Source organism: Crotalus tigris, unplaced genomic scaffold (genome assembly GCF_016545835.1).
Source record: "Crotalus tigris isolate CLP2741 ecotype Arizona unplaced genomic scaffold, ASM1654583v1 scf7180000018016.4438896, whole genome shotgun sequence".
NCBI classification, from domain to species: Eukaryota; Metazoa; Chordata; class Lepidosauria; order Squamata; family Viperidae; genus Crotalus; species Crotalus tigris.
The window spans coordinates 484658-502494 of NW_024096778.1; the positions used below are offsets into that span (position 1 = coordinate 484658).

The window sequence follows — 17837 nt, forward strand, 5'->3', positions numbered from 1 at the left end:
GCATGTGGACTTCAACTCCCAGAACTTCACAGCCAGCAATCACCAACTCCATGGGAGGAGTCTTACCCCCCCCCCCTTTAGTGGAAAATCAACTCAATTATCCTGGGAAAGAAACCGGGCTCGTGAAATTCAGATTTTTAGCCAGAGATCTGAGACCATGAGAAAACACAAGTCCATATTTAGGTGGCCACATAACTAAGTATTCATCATGATTTGGGAGCCCAAGATGCACCACCCAATCTCAGGGAGTGTAGGCAGAATCTGCCCAATATATAGACATATATATGTACTTGAATTGAAAAAATGTTGAGTTTTTAGACTGGAACTTTGAAGTGCTTAAATTAATTAGGTAACTTTTGTGTATAATAATATTATCTGGTAAGGTATGATAATTATTTGGATGTGATTTGAAGTTTGTGTAATGAATTGAAATGAAGTAAGGTTTAACATTGTTTCTTTTTTTAACTAAGTTAGTTTTTATTGGAAGAAGATATAAATGAGACTGGTGATTAAAAGAGGGATGAGAGAGATTAAGAACTTGAACATATCTGGAAGAGATAATTGAAGTGATAATCTGTTGAAGTAAAACAATATTTGATTATGGAAATTGTAAATTGATAAAAGTCTTAAAACAGGTTTAGTAGTAACAGAAACTTAAAACTAGAAATGGAATACTGTATTTTCTGGCGTATAAGACGACCCCCAACTTTTGAGAAGATTTTCAGGGTTTAGAATCCTAAACCCTGAAAATCTTCTCAAAAGTTGGGGGTCGTCTTATACGTCGGAAAATACGGTATTTCCTAGTTTGATGTTACCTAGTTTGGTAACGAAACATCTGCAAGAAAACACAGAGATCACCAAACCACAAACCAGAAGTCATAGGCAGCACATTGCAGAAGTTACCAAAACTGTATCAAAGATCTGTATCTCCAGATCACCAGTTGAGAGCATCAGTTGAGGCAAATTCTAATCCACACATCAAGAGGGCATCCAGGTGAAGAAGATTCATTCAGGAGGAAAGGAAAGCAGACTGACACCATTTGACTGCACAATCAGCTCAGCTAGTTGACTGGCTCCCTCCCAACCCCTTACTGATCTCAGACACTGATTCTGGGCCAAACACAAGGCAAGCAAAATGCCATCAACATACTGATGCCACCTCCTTCCAAAGTCCAAGCTGAATTCTTTGAGCATTTGTTTGTACTTGGAAAAAAGCAGAGTACAGGAATATTTTTTAAGTGGATGTGAGTCAGTGGGAGACAATGGAAGGTTGCAGGACCAATTCTGGGTATCTGCAGCTCTGCATCTGGTGGACATGGCCACCCCCAAATGACACAGGTTGTAATTAGGAAAAAAAAAACATTTCTCTGGTAGTTTCTAGGAAAACTACAAAGGTGACTGGAATTACTTTTAAAATAGTCAAAAGAGTTTCAACTTAAGCCAAGATTTACTGATGAAAAAGTTGCCAAGTCTAAACCATGCACCACAAGCTTCTTTTGGAAAAGAACAAAGTCAACAAAAAGAAAGCCCTTTAAAACAAGCCTTCAGACCAGAAAGGATTTTATCACTATGCTTAAAAAATAAAAATCCATTAGTAATACTATATCACTGTCGTTTGCAAACCAGGCACCTGATGAACTCTGGCAGGACCAATCAACTGTGTGTAAACATCTTGAAGGCTTCGGGATGTTGAAAGGGGTGATTTAAAAACCACACCAAGCCTCTGTATCAAGGGCCAGTTTTCCCAAGAGGCAAACGCTTCTTACCACCAACCTAGAAGAAGCCCACCAGTAGCAATTTCTAAAACACCCCCTCCACGTTCACCGCCGCGGGTCCCATCGCCACAGCAGATGCACAGCTGCCCTTCCTCTTCCTCGACGCAACCTTTCGCCTGCCCCAGTGACTCCCTCCCCTTTCCGGGGTCCAGGCATACCCTCCGGAGCCCCGGCATTTACCGACTGCAGGAAGCGCAGGGTGCCCACGTAATCATGCTCGGTTGAGGACACAGAGGCGAAGACGCAGCTGGCGGTCCGTATCCTTTGCCGGTTCCAAAGGGAGAGCACTGGTGCCGGGGGCCACTGCCCCCGCCACCGCTGCCACCGACGGCTCAGATACCGACTGCACTTCCATGGCTCCTGCCTGCCTCAGCTTCCAGAAGATCATCCCGACCCCATTTCCTCACCCCGAGGCGCACGCCAAATGCACCACAAGGATCGAGTCTCTCGAGCTCAACCTACCAACAGGAACACCGCACTGGGACATGGCGAGGAGGCGGCGTCGGCAGCTAGGAGGAGCAGAGCACAAACAGCGCCAAATGGAGAGAAGTGTTTCTCTCCATTCAGCGCTGTTTGCGCTCTGCTCCTCGTAGCCGCCGCCGCCTCGCCATGTCCCAGCACGGCGCTCCTGCTGGTAGGTCGAGCTCGAGAGACTCGATCCTTGTGGTGCGTTTGGCGTGCGCCTCGGGGATGGAGGGCGCCTAAAGCCGAGCGGGGAGTGGAGCGTGCGCCAGCAGGAGCGCCGCGCTGGGACATGGCGAGGAGGCGGCATCGGTGGCTACAAGGAGCAGAGCGCAAACAGTGCTGAATGGAGAGAAGCGAGTGGTGAGTGGAGCACGCAAAGGGACTTGACCAGGGCAGCGGGCGGAGGGGAGGGTTGGCTCCGGAGGCGGAGGTGGCGCTCAGAAGTGAGGGAGGGGGCGGTGGCGAGATGAGCCCAAAACAGTAGTCTGGAGAGCGCAGCAGGCGGCGAGGGGAGAGGCTGGAACAAAGAGAGAAGCGGCTGGGAAGCCAGAGAAGCAGGGAAGATGCGGGGATTTCTACGATAGGATGCAAAAAAAAAAAAAAAAACCTTGCCTTGGCACGTTGGCGTGCCTTTGCCCTTCCGACCCTAGGAGAAGTTGGCTTGCAAACTTGTTTGCGGTCGGTTTCTCAGTTTGGGAGACTGCATGCGTGTAGAATGCCATGCAGTACAAAAACGGTAAGCTTTTTGTCCGCTTTATTGGATAAGAGGGGGAAGCCATTCTCTTGCGGGATGTTTCTTGCACGATTGGTTGCTGCATTTTGCTGCACGGAACTCTTGTTCCGCAAAGGCTTGCATGGAGAAGCAGTGGCTGCTTCCTTTGCAGCCAGCCAGGCTAAAAAATCTGGGAGTCCCATCATTTTTCTGCACGCAACGGACAAAATCCTTCTCACCTGGAACCTACAAATTCGGGACATGTTTAGCACAATGGGAAATAGTGAGAAATTGATGCACAAAAGTAATTTGGGGCTCATGTTGCTTTGCGATCCTTGACGCTTAGAGAGATAAGTAAGCAAGGATTTTTGATTCATTTGTTTAACTTTAACAAAACGAACTACAAACTTAAACTCCACTGAAATAATTAGAGAGTACCCGTATATGCCGGAAAATACGGTACATATATTCCTCTGCCAAGCAGAAGAAGCTCAGCGGCAGGCCAGAGAGGAAACTTACTGTTTTTAGTTGTTTTCTCTCTTGCTTTCCGCTGCTTGCTCTCTCTCGCTTGTCCTCTGTATTGCTTTCCTCCACATGCTCCAAAACCGAAACTTCCTAACTTTAAATAGAAAAAAGCTGCGCATGCGCAAAGAGGAGGGAGGCAGGAACGGCACTTTCTATATAGCCAAATAAGAGGAAGTAGAACAGTTAGAAAAGGGAAAAAAAATGGCGGACAGCGTGGTTTGGCGACCCCCCTGAAATGGTCGATCGACCCCAAATGGGGTCGCGACCCATAGGTTGAGAACCGCTGACTTAGAGAGCGCTGTAAAGCACAGTGAAGTGATATATAAGTCTAAATGTTATTGCAATTGGTAGGAGTTAGGGCTTAACCTTAATTGCTGAGCCACCCCACTATAAGCCAGCTGTTGTAATAATTTCTGCCTGAGATCATACAGTATTTTCCCAAATGTGTACATTATTTTTCCCTACAGAAGCTAATTTTATTTCAATATCCACAGCAAATGATAGGATACATTCTCAAACGTGGCCAGCTGTAAAGATACTGATAAGGAGAAAAGACATATGTCTAAAATCAAATAAATTGGTTGTGAAATATCCGACCAAAACCAACACATTTGAAACTTTATCCTAAAATCCTTATCATAATTTATGTGAAGGAGCTCACAAAAGAGAAAACAAAACATTCCTTTCTGGTAAACTGAAATAAAATTGATAATGTAATTTTAAGAATGTTATTACTTTTATATTACAGCAAACACATTTTATAATTTGAACCAGACTATATCACAAAATTAGTAACTTTGTATCGGTTCATGCAATAAAGTAGAAGTTTTCAAGTATCTCGGAGCTTTAGCAATGACACCATTCTTTTAGGTAAAGAATTAAATAAAATGAATCAGAATTAATCTCTAAACTTTGTTACTGCTGCTGGTAAGATAGAACCATACTATTAATCATTGTAATGAGCTATCAGAATCTGGTAAAAGTAATAGTCTGATGATATTAAGGAAATAGTATTACCACAAAACATCTTTTTATCCAAAAACTTAACTAAATAATTGGGATACTTTACCAACAAACTAACCAGCCCCCTTCCTCCCCCCCCCCCAAATATTCTACTGGTGAGATCTTTGTTGACTACAATTACTTGGTTGAATAAACATGATGATGAGAGGCTAATTAAAGATGTTTTGCAGTATGACACATTGTCATTTATTCATTTAAACAAAAGGGATATTTAAAAAAGCGCAAATACATCAAGAAGTCTGGGGGGGGGGCATCAACAGACATTTGAAGTTGTGCTGGTACCCCCATATGCCCCACTGCTACCAAAACACAGAGTGTCCTGAGTTCAAATGTATATATTGTATGCAGAACTGCTAAGTTTATAATAGTGGTCCCAAGAACCCAATACACTGAACAAACTGGGATATCCTGTAAAGAACATTCATTTCTGTAATGACTGACTACTTAAATTAACACATTTTGTTTCCTCCTATCTATCTTATTCCGAAAGTATATTGTGCTCTGTAGTTTATTTTATTTTATTGATAAAAGTTACAAGATCAGTCAATATACTACTATTAAAAATAAAGAAATTTTAAAAATTTATAATTTGTAAAATTATTTCTAATTATAAATTAGAATAAACTATTTTATTATTTATTATAATTTTGATTTTTATAATTATAACAAATTAAAAATTTAACAATTTAAAAATGCTTACAAATAATTGTAACCCTTCTCATTCTCTATTTCTATTTTGAAAATCAAAATAGATGCATTAACATTACTTGGCCAAGACATGACAACCTAAGCAGAAAAGAAGTCTGAATGCATTAAATAGCATATAAAAATTATAACTGAATATAATCTGAATAACCAAATCTATTATTGCCATTAGGATTCTGACATCCCCTTTCCAAATCTCTTACAGTTAGTCCTTCGTTAAGCTAGGTAATTGAGACTTGAATTTCCATCGCTAAGTGATGTAGTCACAAAATGTTACATCACATGACCACATTGCTTAGCAACAGCAATCTTAGCACTCCCTGTTGCCATTGGTAAGCAAGAATCATGGGTCATTCAGGACTTGCAAGCAGGCCAGTGGGCAGGTGTATGCAATGCACAGTAGATTATGGGTGGTTCCTGATAGGTGGGGGAACGGCTCATGAGCCACGGTACAAGTAAAGCAGGGGTGGATGATTCCAAGCCAGTTGCCAGAGCAACTTGTGACTGCTGGTTTCCAGTGCCCAGACTGTGATCATGTAACCGCAGGAGTACTGGGACAGCCAAACCTTTGAGGACCAGTCATAAGGACCACTCATTCAGCTCCATCATAACCTGGAACAGCTGCTGAGGGAGTGTTTGTTAAATGAGGTCTCCTTGTTAACTGTAAGCTCTAGAGAAGAAACCATCTAATATTATAAAACGTTGGAAGTCATTTTGTCCTGCTGAAGTAAACTTTTACCAACCATGTAAGCCTTTACATGATTTTGAGTCTAAATTATAAGCATCTCCATCACATTAAATATTCTTTCTTATTTCCAATGTCATATATCCTTCAGACCATCTCAGTAATTAAATTCACCAAGTTTTGTGTCAAGTTAAAGTCATCATTTATATTTTCCACATCAAGGTAGAATCTAAAGGCAACCTTTATTCAAATTCCTGACATGCTTTGATTAGAAGCAGTAAAATGGGACTAATGAAGTAGTTGTGCATTGGCACACTTGCTTATTCAAAATAAGCCAGAAGCCTGTACAACTTAAAGTTATGAATAAATGTAACCAGAACTGATTATCTGTTGATAATCCTGTCTCATTTACCTATCTCAGGTAAGAAAATCTATTCAGTAGCGCAAGGAAACAAAAATATTTCTACAGCATTCTCATCATCATGTCCATTTCACCTTGTGCTTACCTTTCTTTTAGATCCCGATTGCTTAAAATATGAAAAAGAGAAATATTATAAGATACAAAGGCTTTCGATATGAGATCTTTAAAATGTGCTTTTAGAAACCTGTATTTTAACAGTTAAATCAAATGCAGAACATTTGTTGTTAAGTAGCACTAAACTTACACATTTAAATAAAGTAATTGAAACCTAAACCACATACGGTTATCAGCTGATTGCCTCATTATTTTCAGGTGAATACAGTAATTAAATAAGGACCTGCTTCAATGAGCAAACTTGGGAGTTACCAGCTCTTCCTCCACAAGGAGAACATAGCACTTTAACTTCCATTCTTTAAAGGTACTCCATGGATCTTAAGGCAGAAGAGCCCAATACAAACGCCAAGGAAGAAGGACTGGATAAGGATAAGCCATTCTTCTAAGCTAAAATTTTATTCAGGTTGTTCATAGTAAGACATGAGATTTTTAGCACTAGTGGTTGATTAATAGTTTCAAGTGGAGGTAAAAAAGGAAAGAGAACTCAATCTTATTCCAACGCTATTTTGTCTTATTTTTCTGTCCTTGTAACTATCTCCCCTAAAATTCTGTTTTATTACAAGAAAAAACTATAATCTGTTCTGTGCCACCAAGTGCAATCTCATCCATTGGAATGGGTCTGCAGTATATAAACAAAACAGATGTAAGATGCCCATCTTATATAGACAAAACATCTAAAAGTTGCCCATCTATATATCTAGAATTTATTTATTGAAAAAAATGAAGTATTTTAAAGAAATACTTTGCCAACATAAGTCAAACAAGCTAAGATGTGATAGTGATAGTGGAAAACTAAACTGTCCTTGATATGTGTAAGAAAAACTGTGTTGGATCAGAATAAAGGACTCTCCGAAGCTCATTGCAGGACATGAGTATGGTTCTTGGTAATATTAAAAAAAAATGCATTATTTTGTAATACTGCCAAATTACAAACAATGCTGAAAATAAAATGGCCAAACCTGAGAAAAATAACTCCTGTAATAAACACATGTCTAGTAGTGAAATAACAATCTGCCACAAATCAAAATGCCATCACTATGTCCCTATTATAAAATAAAAAACTAAGCATGATTGTTTCAGAAACTTTCAAAAGCATATAAATGGAAAACAATTTCAGAACCACATTCTTGAATAAAGCTCTAGGCCATACAAATGTTATAGCTTCAAGTTCACATATAAAGCTGCAAACCCCCCCCCCCACACCCATACAATCTTTAAAGTCAGACTTCAACCAACAAACATAAATACAATTTCTGAGAAGAATTAGAATGAATATAATATAGAGCTGGACAAGTAAAGGCAAAAGGATTAGAAACCACCATCAGACACAATTTTCAAAAGGTCTCAACTAATTTTTGCTGCAAGGAAAAGTTGAAATACTAAAGTTGTCCAAGATTACTCAACAACTCTAAATTCCACAGGTTAGGAATTCTGAATATTTCAACAACTAAAGCCTCTTTAGTACTGTATTGGGTGATACTAGAACAGTGAAAGTATTGTAGCAGTAGAAGCTAATGGAAAAAGAAATTTAAATAGTGAGAGTTTCCCCCAAAAAGGAGATACTAAAAGCACAATTGAAAATAATTTAAATGCCAAACTAATGGAGCCAACATGGACACACAAAGAACTTAATGAACAGCTGAATCAAACAAATAAAATGGCTATACATAGCTGAAGGAAATATCACTAAGAACCGTGGTGGCGAACCTATGGCACGGGTGCCAGAGGCGGCACTCAGAGCCCTCTCTGTGGGCACGTGCACCACTGCCCCAGTCCTAGGCCTTCAGCTGGGTTTTATAAAACCTTTTCACTTTAGGCTTCCACCATGTACAAAAAAAAAAAAAAAAGGTACAATCAATCAGTCAATTTTAACTTCTCGCAGGAAAAAAAAGATCTTGCGAAGTTACAATTGATTGATTGAACTTTTTAGTCCCACGCAGTCTGCCGTTACCACCACAGCCACGCCCACCCAATGGGCCACATCCACCCAATGGGCCACGCCCACTCGGTACCCGACAATACATAAGTGGGTTTTGGGTTGCTGTTTGGGGACTCGATCTCTAAAAGGTTTGCCATCACTGACTAAGAACAACACAGTCAGCACAGAACTATAGAGAGAAAAGGTAGAGCTCAGAATGAGCGGAGGCTGGCAAACAAAACTAAAAATCACACACAAGAAAGCCTTCTTCAGATGCACTCAACATTCAAAAAAGATACAAAAAATATACCAGTTGCTTAGTTAAAATGAAAAATGCTAAAGAGACCAAAGTGAAGGCAGACCCATTCAACTAGTATTTTGGCTTCATCTTCTGACTAGAGAGTATGTATCCTATTGGGAAACTGTAAAGAATAGGATGAAGGATGGAACCGAACTGAAGTTTGAGATGGATAGAAATATATTCAGGGATACTTGTCTATCTTGAATAAATTTAAATCTTCTAGTTCAAAGGAAATACATTTTAGGAGACTGACTGACCTTGCTGATAATTTTAGGTGAATCCTTATATCTTTAATAAATACAGAATAACTGGAGGGTGCATATTATCCCTATCTTCAAAACAGAGAATAATTGATCCAAGAAACTACAGATGTTTTGACATCAATAACTAAAAAAATTCCCCAAAGATTGTTTTGTATATAGAATTCAGTAATTCATAATCCAGCATGTATGTATCATGAATAAACCTTGCTGGACTAATCTTTACTCATTTTTGGTTAAGTTCCAGAGTAGGTTGTAGCAGTACTGTAGACAATGTACCTTATTTTCAACAGAGCATCCAACAAAGAACCTCCTGGCCTTCTCATTAACACACTGGTTAAAGGGAAGGCCAGTCAGATTAATTCTAAGTGGATAACATGGCTTACTGAACATTGCTGTAGGAATGTTCATCAATGGTACTTCCACAAACTGGAATGTGATAGCAGGTGGTATCACTATACCAAACTGGCACATTTTGTCTAGATAGAAATGACTGAAGGGAAACCTGATTATCAGTGTTCAAATATCTGAAAGGCTGACCCAATCCTTTGTTCTCTATAGCCCCAGAGGACAGGACCATTATAAATGGATCACTATTACAAGGAAGTGGGATCAAACCACACATTAGAAGAAACTACCCTAAAAGATCAGCTTTCAGCAAGAGGAATAGGCTGCCATATGAAGTGGTTAGTTCCCTTTTGCTAAGCTTTTCAAACAAAAGCTGGATTACCATCTATTATAGATACTCTATTCCAGAGGTCCCCAACCTTTTGGGCACCAGGGACCGGTTCCGTGGAGAGAGGTTTTTCCGCAGACCGGAGGGGGCATGGTTTCAGGTACTGCCTGCATCCCACAGATGGGGTGTTTGCATGGACCAGTTGCTGGCATGCCGTGGCCCAGTACTAGTCTACGGACTGGGGGTGGGGGAACCCTGCTCTAATCAATCCTGCACTGAGCAGGGATTGGACTAGATGACCTCAAAGATCCCGTCTTGTCTCTGATTCTATGAATAGTACATCATGTTTAGCTACTGAGTACAAATTGCACAGAAGACAAACCCAATAAAGTCAAACTAGTGGCCTATGACTTTTAGAACTTACTTTTGGGCTGCTGTTTTTACTCGTTTTTGTGTGTGAGCAGAAAGATGTCTGGCCTGGACTTCCGATTCTGAATAGGATATATTTTCAGCATTTACACTGCAAACATAATAATAAAATAGAAAAAGTATTATTATTATTCACAACAGGACCAAATGTTCAACTCATTTTAAATAAAGTCTTAAAGGTCATTTTTTCTCCAAATGAATCGGAGCTTCGACTACATTGTCTAATCGTAGCAATTGCTTAAGTGCTTCATTAGTAGCAACTGGCAGCCAGTACAGGAAATAGAAAGGATCCTGATGTTCTACAGCCAGTATAGCAGGGTGGGGAAAAAATCTTTCCCAAAAAAGTTGTACTTTTTTTAATTTCTTCTCAATATACACACACACAAATAATTTGTTTCACAAGTTCATTCTTAATAACTGAGTAACAATTGAAAATTCAGTATTATTAAAGATTTGGGCACTAGGCTCAGAGAGTTAAATTCTTACTTACATTATTAAAACCAGTTAATGTAGTTAAATGCAACTTAATGTTTCCTACCATTAATTTTTAATCAAAGAAATGCTAAGCATTACGTGTACAAAAATTCCTTTGTCCACTTATAAATATTCCTGAACCGTTTTTTCCTTCTTTTTGCTTGTTTTCTTTTTGTTTTTCTTTTAAAACAATAAATAAAAAATCAAAAGAAAAAAGATAATTCAATCTTGAAACAAATTTGTCCGTTTCAAAAACTAGTTAATAATCTTGGTGATGATGTTCACAGCAAATATGTTAGGAAATATTGCTTAGTAAATGGGCAAAGAAGATTAAAAATGATAAAAACAAAAGAGTTGACAAATAATTATTAGATATAGTTGTGGTTACTAATTATACAAGTTTTACTGAGTATGATTTTATTAATATTATCTTTTCTTTTTGATCATAACTAGAAAGACAAAATTTGCAGATCCTCCCTAAAAGATCTAAAAATCAAACTATTTCAATTCATTTTATTCACCTGAAGAATATATAAAATTAACATTGCTTAATTTCACAGTGCAAGGGCAATACTAAAACTATATTTTTGTTTTAATTTTCAACTAGTAAAGATTTCAAGAGCAGAATTTACTTTCTTTTGAGCTGTAGAAAGTAAAGCCATAACATCTGTTAAGACTTTAAACACGATTGGTGCATCTAAGTTATAACAATGATCATCCAAGGAGAATCTATTGATAAGATCAATATAAAGAAGCAGGGATATACCAAATTTATTAAACCAGAGAATTTTGTATTGATCCAGAACATATTGAATTGCTTCCAGAAACCACAGAACTGCTACCAAATTGGCATAATTTGAGAAGATATTTCTGGCATGGTTTGCAAGGAAATTCAACAATTAATATAAAGTTTTAGTTTATTAAATTTAAGAAAAAATAATTATAAATTAATTCATTCACTAAGTAGCATTTCAAAAACTTCTCTTTCTCCTCCAACCAGTGCATTAGCAATAATGTGGCTACTCTGGCTGGAGGGGAAAGAGAATAATTATTTGAATGTTTGCTAAAGACAGTTTTTATTTTTATACAAATTGGTATGGGCCATGATGCAAAGTTTCAAAAACAATGCTCTAGGATTAAAAGGAAATTGATGCAACAATAGCCTAAGTCAACATTTTCTGAAAAGCAGACATCACGCCTATAGTATAGTGCATATTCCTTTGTTGGAAAAATGTGGCCGTAACTCTTTATTTAAAAGCACACCACAAGCCATTAGTGTAGCATAATACTATTATTGAAACAGATAGTCTTTAGTAGCTTAGGTCTAATTTTGTCCCTTGCATACTGTGATTTTTCATTGTACAACTCAACATAGCAACTGAAGATACTGGCAACAGAACATATTATCCACAGGCAACTCTTTTCCTAACAATGCAGATGTCATTGGATATACCACAAACTTTAACTGGAAAGGGAATATATTTAATAATAATAATAATAATAATAATAATAATAATAATAATAATAATAATAATAATAATATCTGAAGAACAATGATGAAGATGCACTGAAATTAGTATATCAGGAAGGCTTACTGACTACTAGAGAGACCAAACTGGCCTACAAGAAAGACCAAATGAAGAACAGAATAGAGGCATGGGAAGACAAAGCACTACATGGCCAATACATTAAAAAAGTAGCTGGGAAAGCAGATAATAACAAGACCTGGCAATGGCTAAGAGCAGGAAAATTGAAGAAAGAGACCGAGGGACTAATTCTGGCTGCACAAGACCAAGCCTTAAGGACAAATGCATATAAAGTCAAAATTGAGAAGACAGCAACAGACAGTAAGTGCCGCCTATGCAAAGAAGCTGAAGAAACAGTGGACCACCTGGTAAGCTGTTGCAAGAAGATCGCACAGACTGACTACAAGCAGCGGCATGACAAAGTAGCAACAATGGTGCATTGGAAGATCTGCAAAAAATATCACTTGCCTGTAAGCAAAAACTGGTGGGATCATAAAATAGAGAAAGTCATAGAAAATGATAAAATTAAACTGCTCTGGGACTTCAGAATTCAAACAGACAACCACCTGCAACATAACACCCCAGACTTAACAACTGTCGATAAGAAAGACAAAAAAGTCTGGATAGTGGACGTGGCAGTGCCTGGAGACAGCAGAATAGCGAGAAAGAACTGGAGAAGATAACAAAATACAAAGACCTACAAATAGAAATAGAAAGACTGTGGCAAAAGCGAGCAAGAGTAGTGCCAATAGTCATAGGCGCCTTGGGTGCAATCCCAAAGCAACTAGAGCACTACTTGAATACCATTGGCATTGACAAATTCGCTATTAGTCAATTGCAAAAGGCGGCCTTACTAAGAACTGCTTCCATCCTGCGATGATATCTGTAATACCATCAAACATCCACATCTGCCTATCCCAGGTACTTGGTAAGGACTTGGTAGGTAGACAAAATGCCAAATCCAGTCTGAACATCTGGCTGACTGTGCGATGATCAATAATAATAATAATAATAATAATAATCCCCCAGTGAGGCACTACCTTGACGTGGTTGTGGGGCTTGTGTACTCTGAGGAAGATGAGAGCTATGCCAGAGGTTCAACCATACTGGACAGGTCTCATCAGAGGAGTCAGACAAAGAGTGTCTCTCCCATACAAAAAATGGTGAGACGTAAATTTCAGAATGCCATACCGGCTCGGATGTCGCCCGTGTTAACAAGATCCGCGCTAGATATTGGAGTTCCTGGATATCTGGTGAAAAATGGGTTACAGGACTCAGGACTGTTGGTTGAGCAACCAGGGCCAGCAGTTGCAGAACTACTGGAAGAAAGGGTGTTTACCCGTCGCAGATACACAGTGATGGAAAACAAAGAAATAATGATCTGTTACTACAGATCAAGTCCAACAAGACGAGGATATCTAAAACGAATGCACCAATTCTGGAAAGAACAACATCCAGAATCAGAAATAACAGAACAGAGACTAGCAGATCAAAGCCGATTTATAACACGAAATAAAGTATTTACAGAAACAGAATTAGACGAACTGCAAAGGTTTACCCAGGGCAAAGAAATCAAAGCCTTACAAGAAGTAATTCAGAATGTAGAGGCAAACCAGGGGGAGTTGGCAGTGAAAGAATCCAGTAGAGATATACAACTGTTCTCATTTGGAAACCAGGCACCTCTTCATCAGGAAGAACAAAACCCTCTAACTAAAGAAATAAAAGAATTGAAAAAAAGAATAACTGAGCATCTAGAACAGCACAAAAACAACAGAATAAGGCTACCTGCATTGAAGCTTGTTTCAAAGAAACAGCTAGCACAAGCATTAAAAGATGCAAATACTGCAATAGCAAGTATAAGCACCAATTCACTGCAAGAAACAAACCAACTAATGTACAGCACAGCTGCAGTTATAACAGAATACCTGGGATGCAAAATCAACAAAAAAGAAAAACAAACAAACAGTGCACCAGAAAAATGGAAGGTTAGACTAGAAAAAAAGATCAGCAAGTTAAGATCACATGCAAGCAAGCTAGAACAGATGAAAGAAAAGAAGCTGAAGAACAAGAAGACCAAAGAATACCTAATCAAGAAATACCACTTAGAAACAAGGAAGATCAAGGAAGCACTGGAAATAATAAAGCAACAAATAACAGCTATAGCCAGGAAAATCAGTAGATATGAAGCTCGAATTGCAAACTATAGGCAGAACCTCCAAATTCAATCCAATCAGAAACGTTTCTACCAATCCATCAATGGAGAAACTGCAAGGAATCAGTCAGTACATGACAAGACAAGGAAGAAACAGTGCAATTCTGGAAGCAGGTATGGGATAACCCAAAGAAATACAACAAGGATGCAGCTTGGTTAAAAGAGGTGGATGCAAATAAAACAGAAGTTGAAATGAAAGAACTAGTAATAACAACAAAAATGGTAGAAAAAAGAGCAAAGAAAATCAAAAATTAGTCAGCACCAGGTGAAGATGAACTGCATGGGTTTTGGTTGAAACATCTAACTGTTATACACCCACTCATTGCCAAGCAGTTCAACAATATACTACAAGGTGGAGAAATTGAAAAGTGGCTAACAACTGGGAAAACCTACCTAATAATGAAAAATCCAGCAAAAGGGGCAACACCAGGTAACTACAGGCCAATTACCTGCTTACCAACAACTTTCAAATTACTAACTGGTGTGGTAGCTGATGCAGTACAACAGCATCTAGTTGAAAACAAACTCTTTCCACCTGAGCAGAAAGGAAACAGCCCCAATAGCAGAGGAACAAAAGATCAACTCCTAATAGACAAAATGATCTTGGAAAACTGCAAGAGAAGGAAGACCAACCTGAATGTGGCATGGATTGACTACAAAAAGGCATTTGACTCTCTGCCACATGATTGGATAATCAAGTGCCTTGAAATAACAGGAGTCAGTAGAAACATCAGAAAATTTGTGCAAAGATCGATGGCACAATGGAAGACACAGTTGCAGATAAATGGTGAGAAGCTGGGAGAGGTTAATATCAAGAGAGGGATATTTCAAGGAGATTCACTATCACCATTACTATTTGTTATTGCACTGTTTCCTCTGTCAACAATACTGAATAACTCAGGACATGGCTATCAAACATCAAAAACATCTGCTAGACTATCCCACCTCCTTTACATGGATGATCTGAAGCTGTATGGAAAAACATCATCTGAAATAGAATCGCTGCTCAACACTGTCCGTATATATAGCCAAGATATTGTAATGGAGTTTGGCTTGGACAAATGTGCCACACTTACTATCAAACAAGGAAAAATAGTGAAAACTGAAGGAATCAAGATGCCCCACGAAAATAACATTAAGAGTCTGGATGAGGAAGAGTACTACAAATACTTGGGTATCCTTCAAGCTGACAACATCAAGCACACTGAAGTCAAGAAAAAGATTAGAAGTGACTACATCAAGAGAGTGAAGAAGATCTTAAAGTCCAAACTCAATGGAGGAAATACCATAAAGGCAATCAACACCTGGGCAATCCCAGTCATTAGGTACACAGCTGGAATAGTGGACTGGACTCAAGCAGAACTAAAGCAATGGATAGGCAGACCAGAAAAATAATGACAATGAATCATGCCCTTCATCCACGCAGTGACATTGACAGACTTTATCTACCAAGGCAACTAGGTGGGCGTGGAATGCTACAAGTACATCAGATGGTTGAAGAAGAAAAAATGGCTTTGGAAGAATATCTGAAGAACAATGATGAAGATGCATTGAAATTAGTATATCAGGAAGGTTTACTAACTACTGGAGAGACCAAAGTGGCCTACAAGAAAGACCAAATGAAGAACAGAATAGAGGCATGGGAAGACAAAGCACTACATGGCCAATACATGAAAAAAATAGCTGGGAAAGCAGATAATAATAAAACCTGGCAATTGCTAAGAGCAGGAAAATTGAAGAAAGAGACCGAGGGACTAATTCTGGCTGCACAAGACCAAGCCTTAAGGACAAATGCATACAAAGTCAAAATTGAGAAGACAGCAACAGACAGTAAGTGCCGCCTATGCAAAGAAGCTGAAGAAACAGTGGACCACCTGGTAAGCTGTTGCAAGAAGATTGCACAGACTGACTACAAGCAGCGGCATGACAAGTAGCAACAATGGTGCATTGGAAGATCTGCAAAAAATATCATTTGCCTGTAAGCAAAAACTGGTGGGATCATAAAATAGAGAAAGTCATAGAAAATGATAAAATTAAACTGCTCTGGGACTTCAGAATTCAAACAGACAAGCACCTGCAACATAATACCCCAGACTTAACAATTGTCGATAAGAAAGACAAAAAGGTCTGGATAGTGGACGTGGCAGTGCCTGGAGATAGCAGAATAGAAGAGAAAGAACTGGAGAAAATAACAAAATACAAAGACCTACAAATAGAAATAGAAAGACTGTGGCAAAAGCAAGCAAGTGTAGTACCAATAGTAATAGGCTCCTTGGGTGCAATCCCAAAACAACTGGAGCACCACTTGAACACCATTGGCATTGACAAATTCGCTATTAGTCAATTGAAAAAGGCGGCCTTATTAGGAACTGCTTCCATCCTGCGACGATATCTGTAATACCATCAAACATCCACATCTGACTATCCCAGGTCCTGGGTAAGGACTCGATAGGTAGACAAAATGCCAAATCCAGTCTGAACATCTGGCTGACTGTGCGATGATCCATATATAATAATAATAATAATAATAATAATAATAATAATAATAATAATAATAATAATAATAATAGAAATAGAAATAGAAAGACTGTGGCAAAAGCAAGCAAGGATAGTACCAATAGTCATAGGCTCCTTGGGTGCAATTCCAAAACAACTAGAGCACCACTTGAACACCATTGGCGCATTGACAAATTCGCTATTAGTCAATTGCAAAAGGCAGCCTTATTAGGAACTGCTTCCATCCTGCGACGATATCTGTAATACCATCAAACATCCACATCTGCCTATCCCAGGTCCTGGATAAGGACTCGATAGGTAGACAAAATGCCAAATCCAGTCTGAACATCTGGCTGACTGTGCGATGATCAATAATAATAATAATTAGTTGGAAGGTCATCGAGTCCAACTCCCTGCTCAGGCAGGAACCCTACACTATTTCAAAACAAATGGCTGTCCAGTCTCTTTGTTCAATAGCACAAATAGTGCACTCCTATCTGTTTCTGTAAAGTTTCTGTAAAGTTCTGTGTAGTTTAGACATTTTTATACATAATTATATATTCCAATATCTATAATAATATTTGGATATTATAATAGATGTGTTCTTATACTTGCTTAAAATACATCAGCAAAGTGGAAACAGACAGCTGAACAGTGTTAGGAGCACTCTCATGACTAACATTTCCTCCAGAAATACACCATATATTAAACAATTTTGAGATCATCTGAAAAGCACTACACCATATTTTCTTGCTGCTTCCTGATATGTTAAGTCCAGTTGGCGTGCTTTTTAAAGTTCCAGGAGTGTCACTTTTGTTTCGTCTGCTGTACGTCCTTAAGGCATCATTTCTGGCTCCAAAGCCTACTAAACGGTGGTGATATGGCTGAAATAAAGCAACAAAAACCATCATATTAAAATAGGAAACTATACTTCTGTTAAGCTTTCAAATACTAAAATATTTTCAATCCATTTCATACTGCCTCAGATGTCCCCACACTGAAAGATCTTGCTCAAATAGCAGGATTAAAATTTTCTGAATGAAATACATTTCTACACCTTATATTTTTTTTTAAAAAAATGTATGCTGCCCAGAAAATTGGGGGTGGGGGGGGCTGTCGA

General features: G+C 38.6%; 1 protein-coding gene across 3 annotated transcripts in view; it reads right to left on the reverse strand.

Annotated features, from left to right (window-relative positions):
* The window catches only part of SENP6 (SUMO specific peptidase 6), a 98709-nt gene that overhangs the window by 50123 nt on the left and 30749 nt on the right, over positions 1–17837 (reverse strand). For 2 of the 3 annotated variants that reach the window (XR_005557079.1, XM_039346622.1), the window contains exons 4-6: positions 17459–17601; positions 10005–10100; positions 6397–6417 (exon numbers count right to left, since the gene is read on the reverse strand). Coding sequence is in view for 2 of the 3 variants with exons in the window: in XM_039346622.1 (XP_039202556.1) it covers positions 6397–6417; positions 10005–10100; positions 17459–17601 (260 nt within the window). In the remaining variant the exon portion in view is untranslated. The remainder of the gene's footprint in view (positions 1–6396; positions 6418–10004; positions 10101–17458; positions 17602–17837) is intronic. The other variant, XM_039346623.1, reaches the window with a different exon arrangement.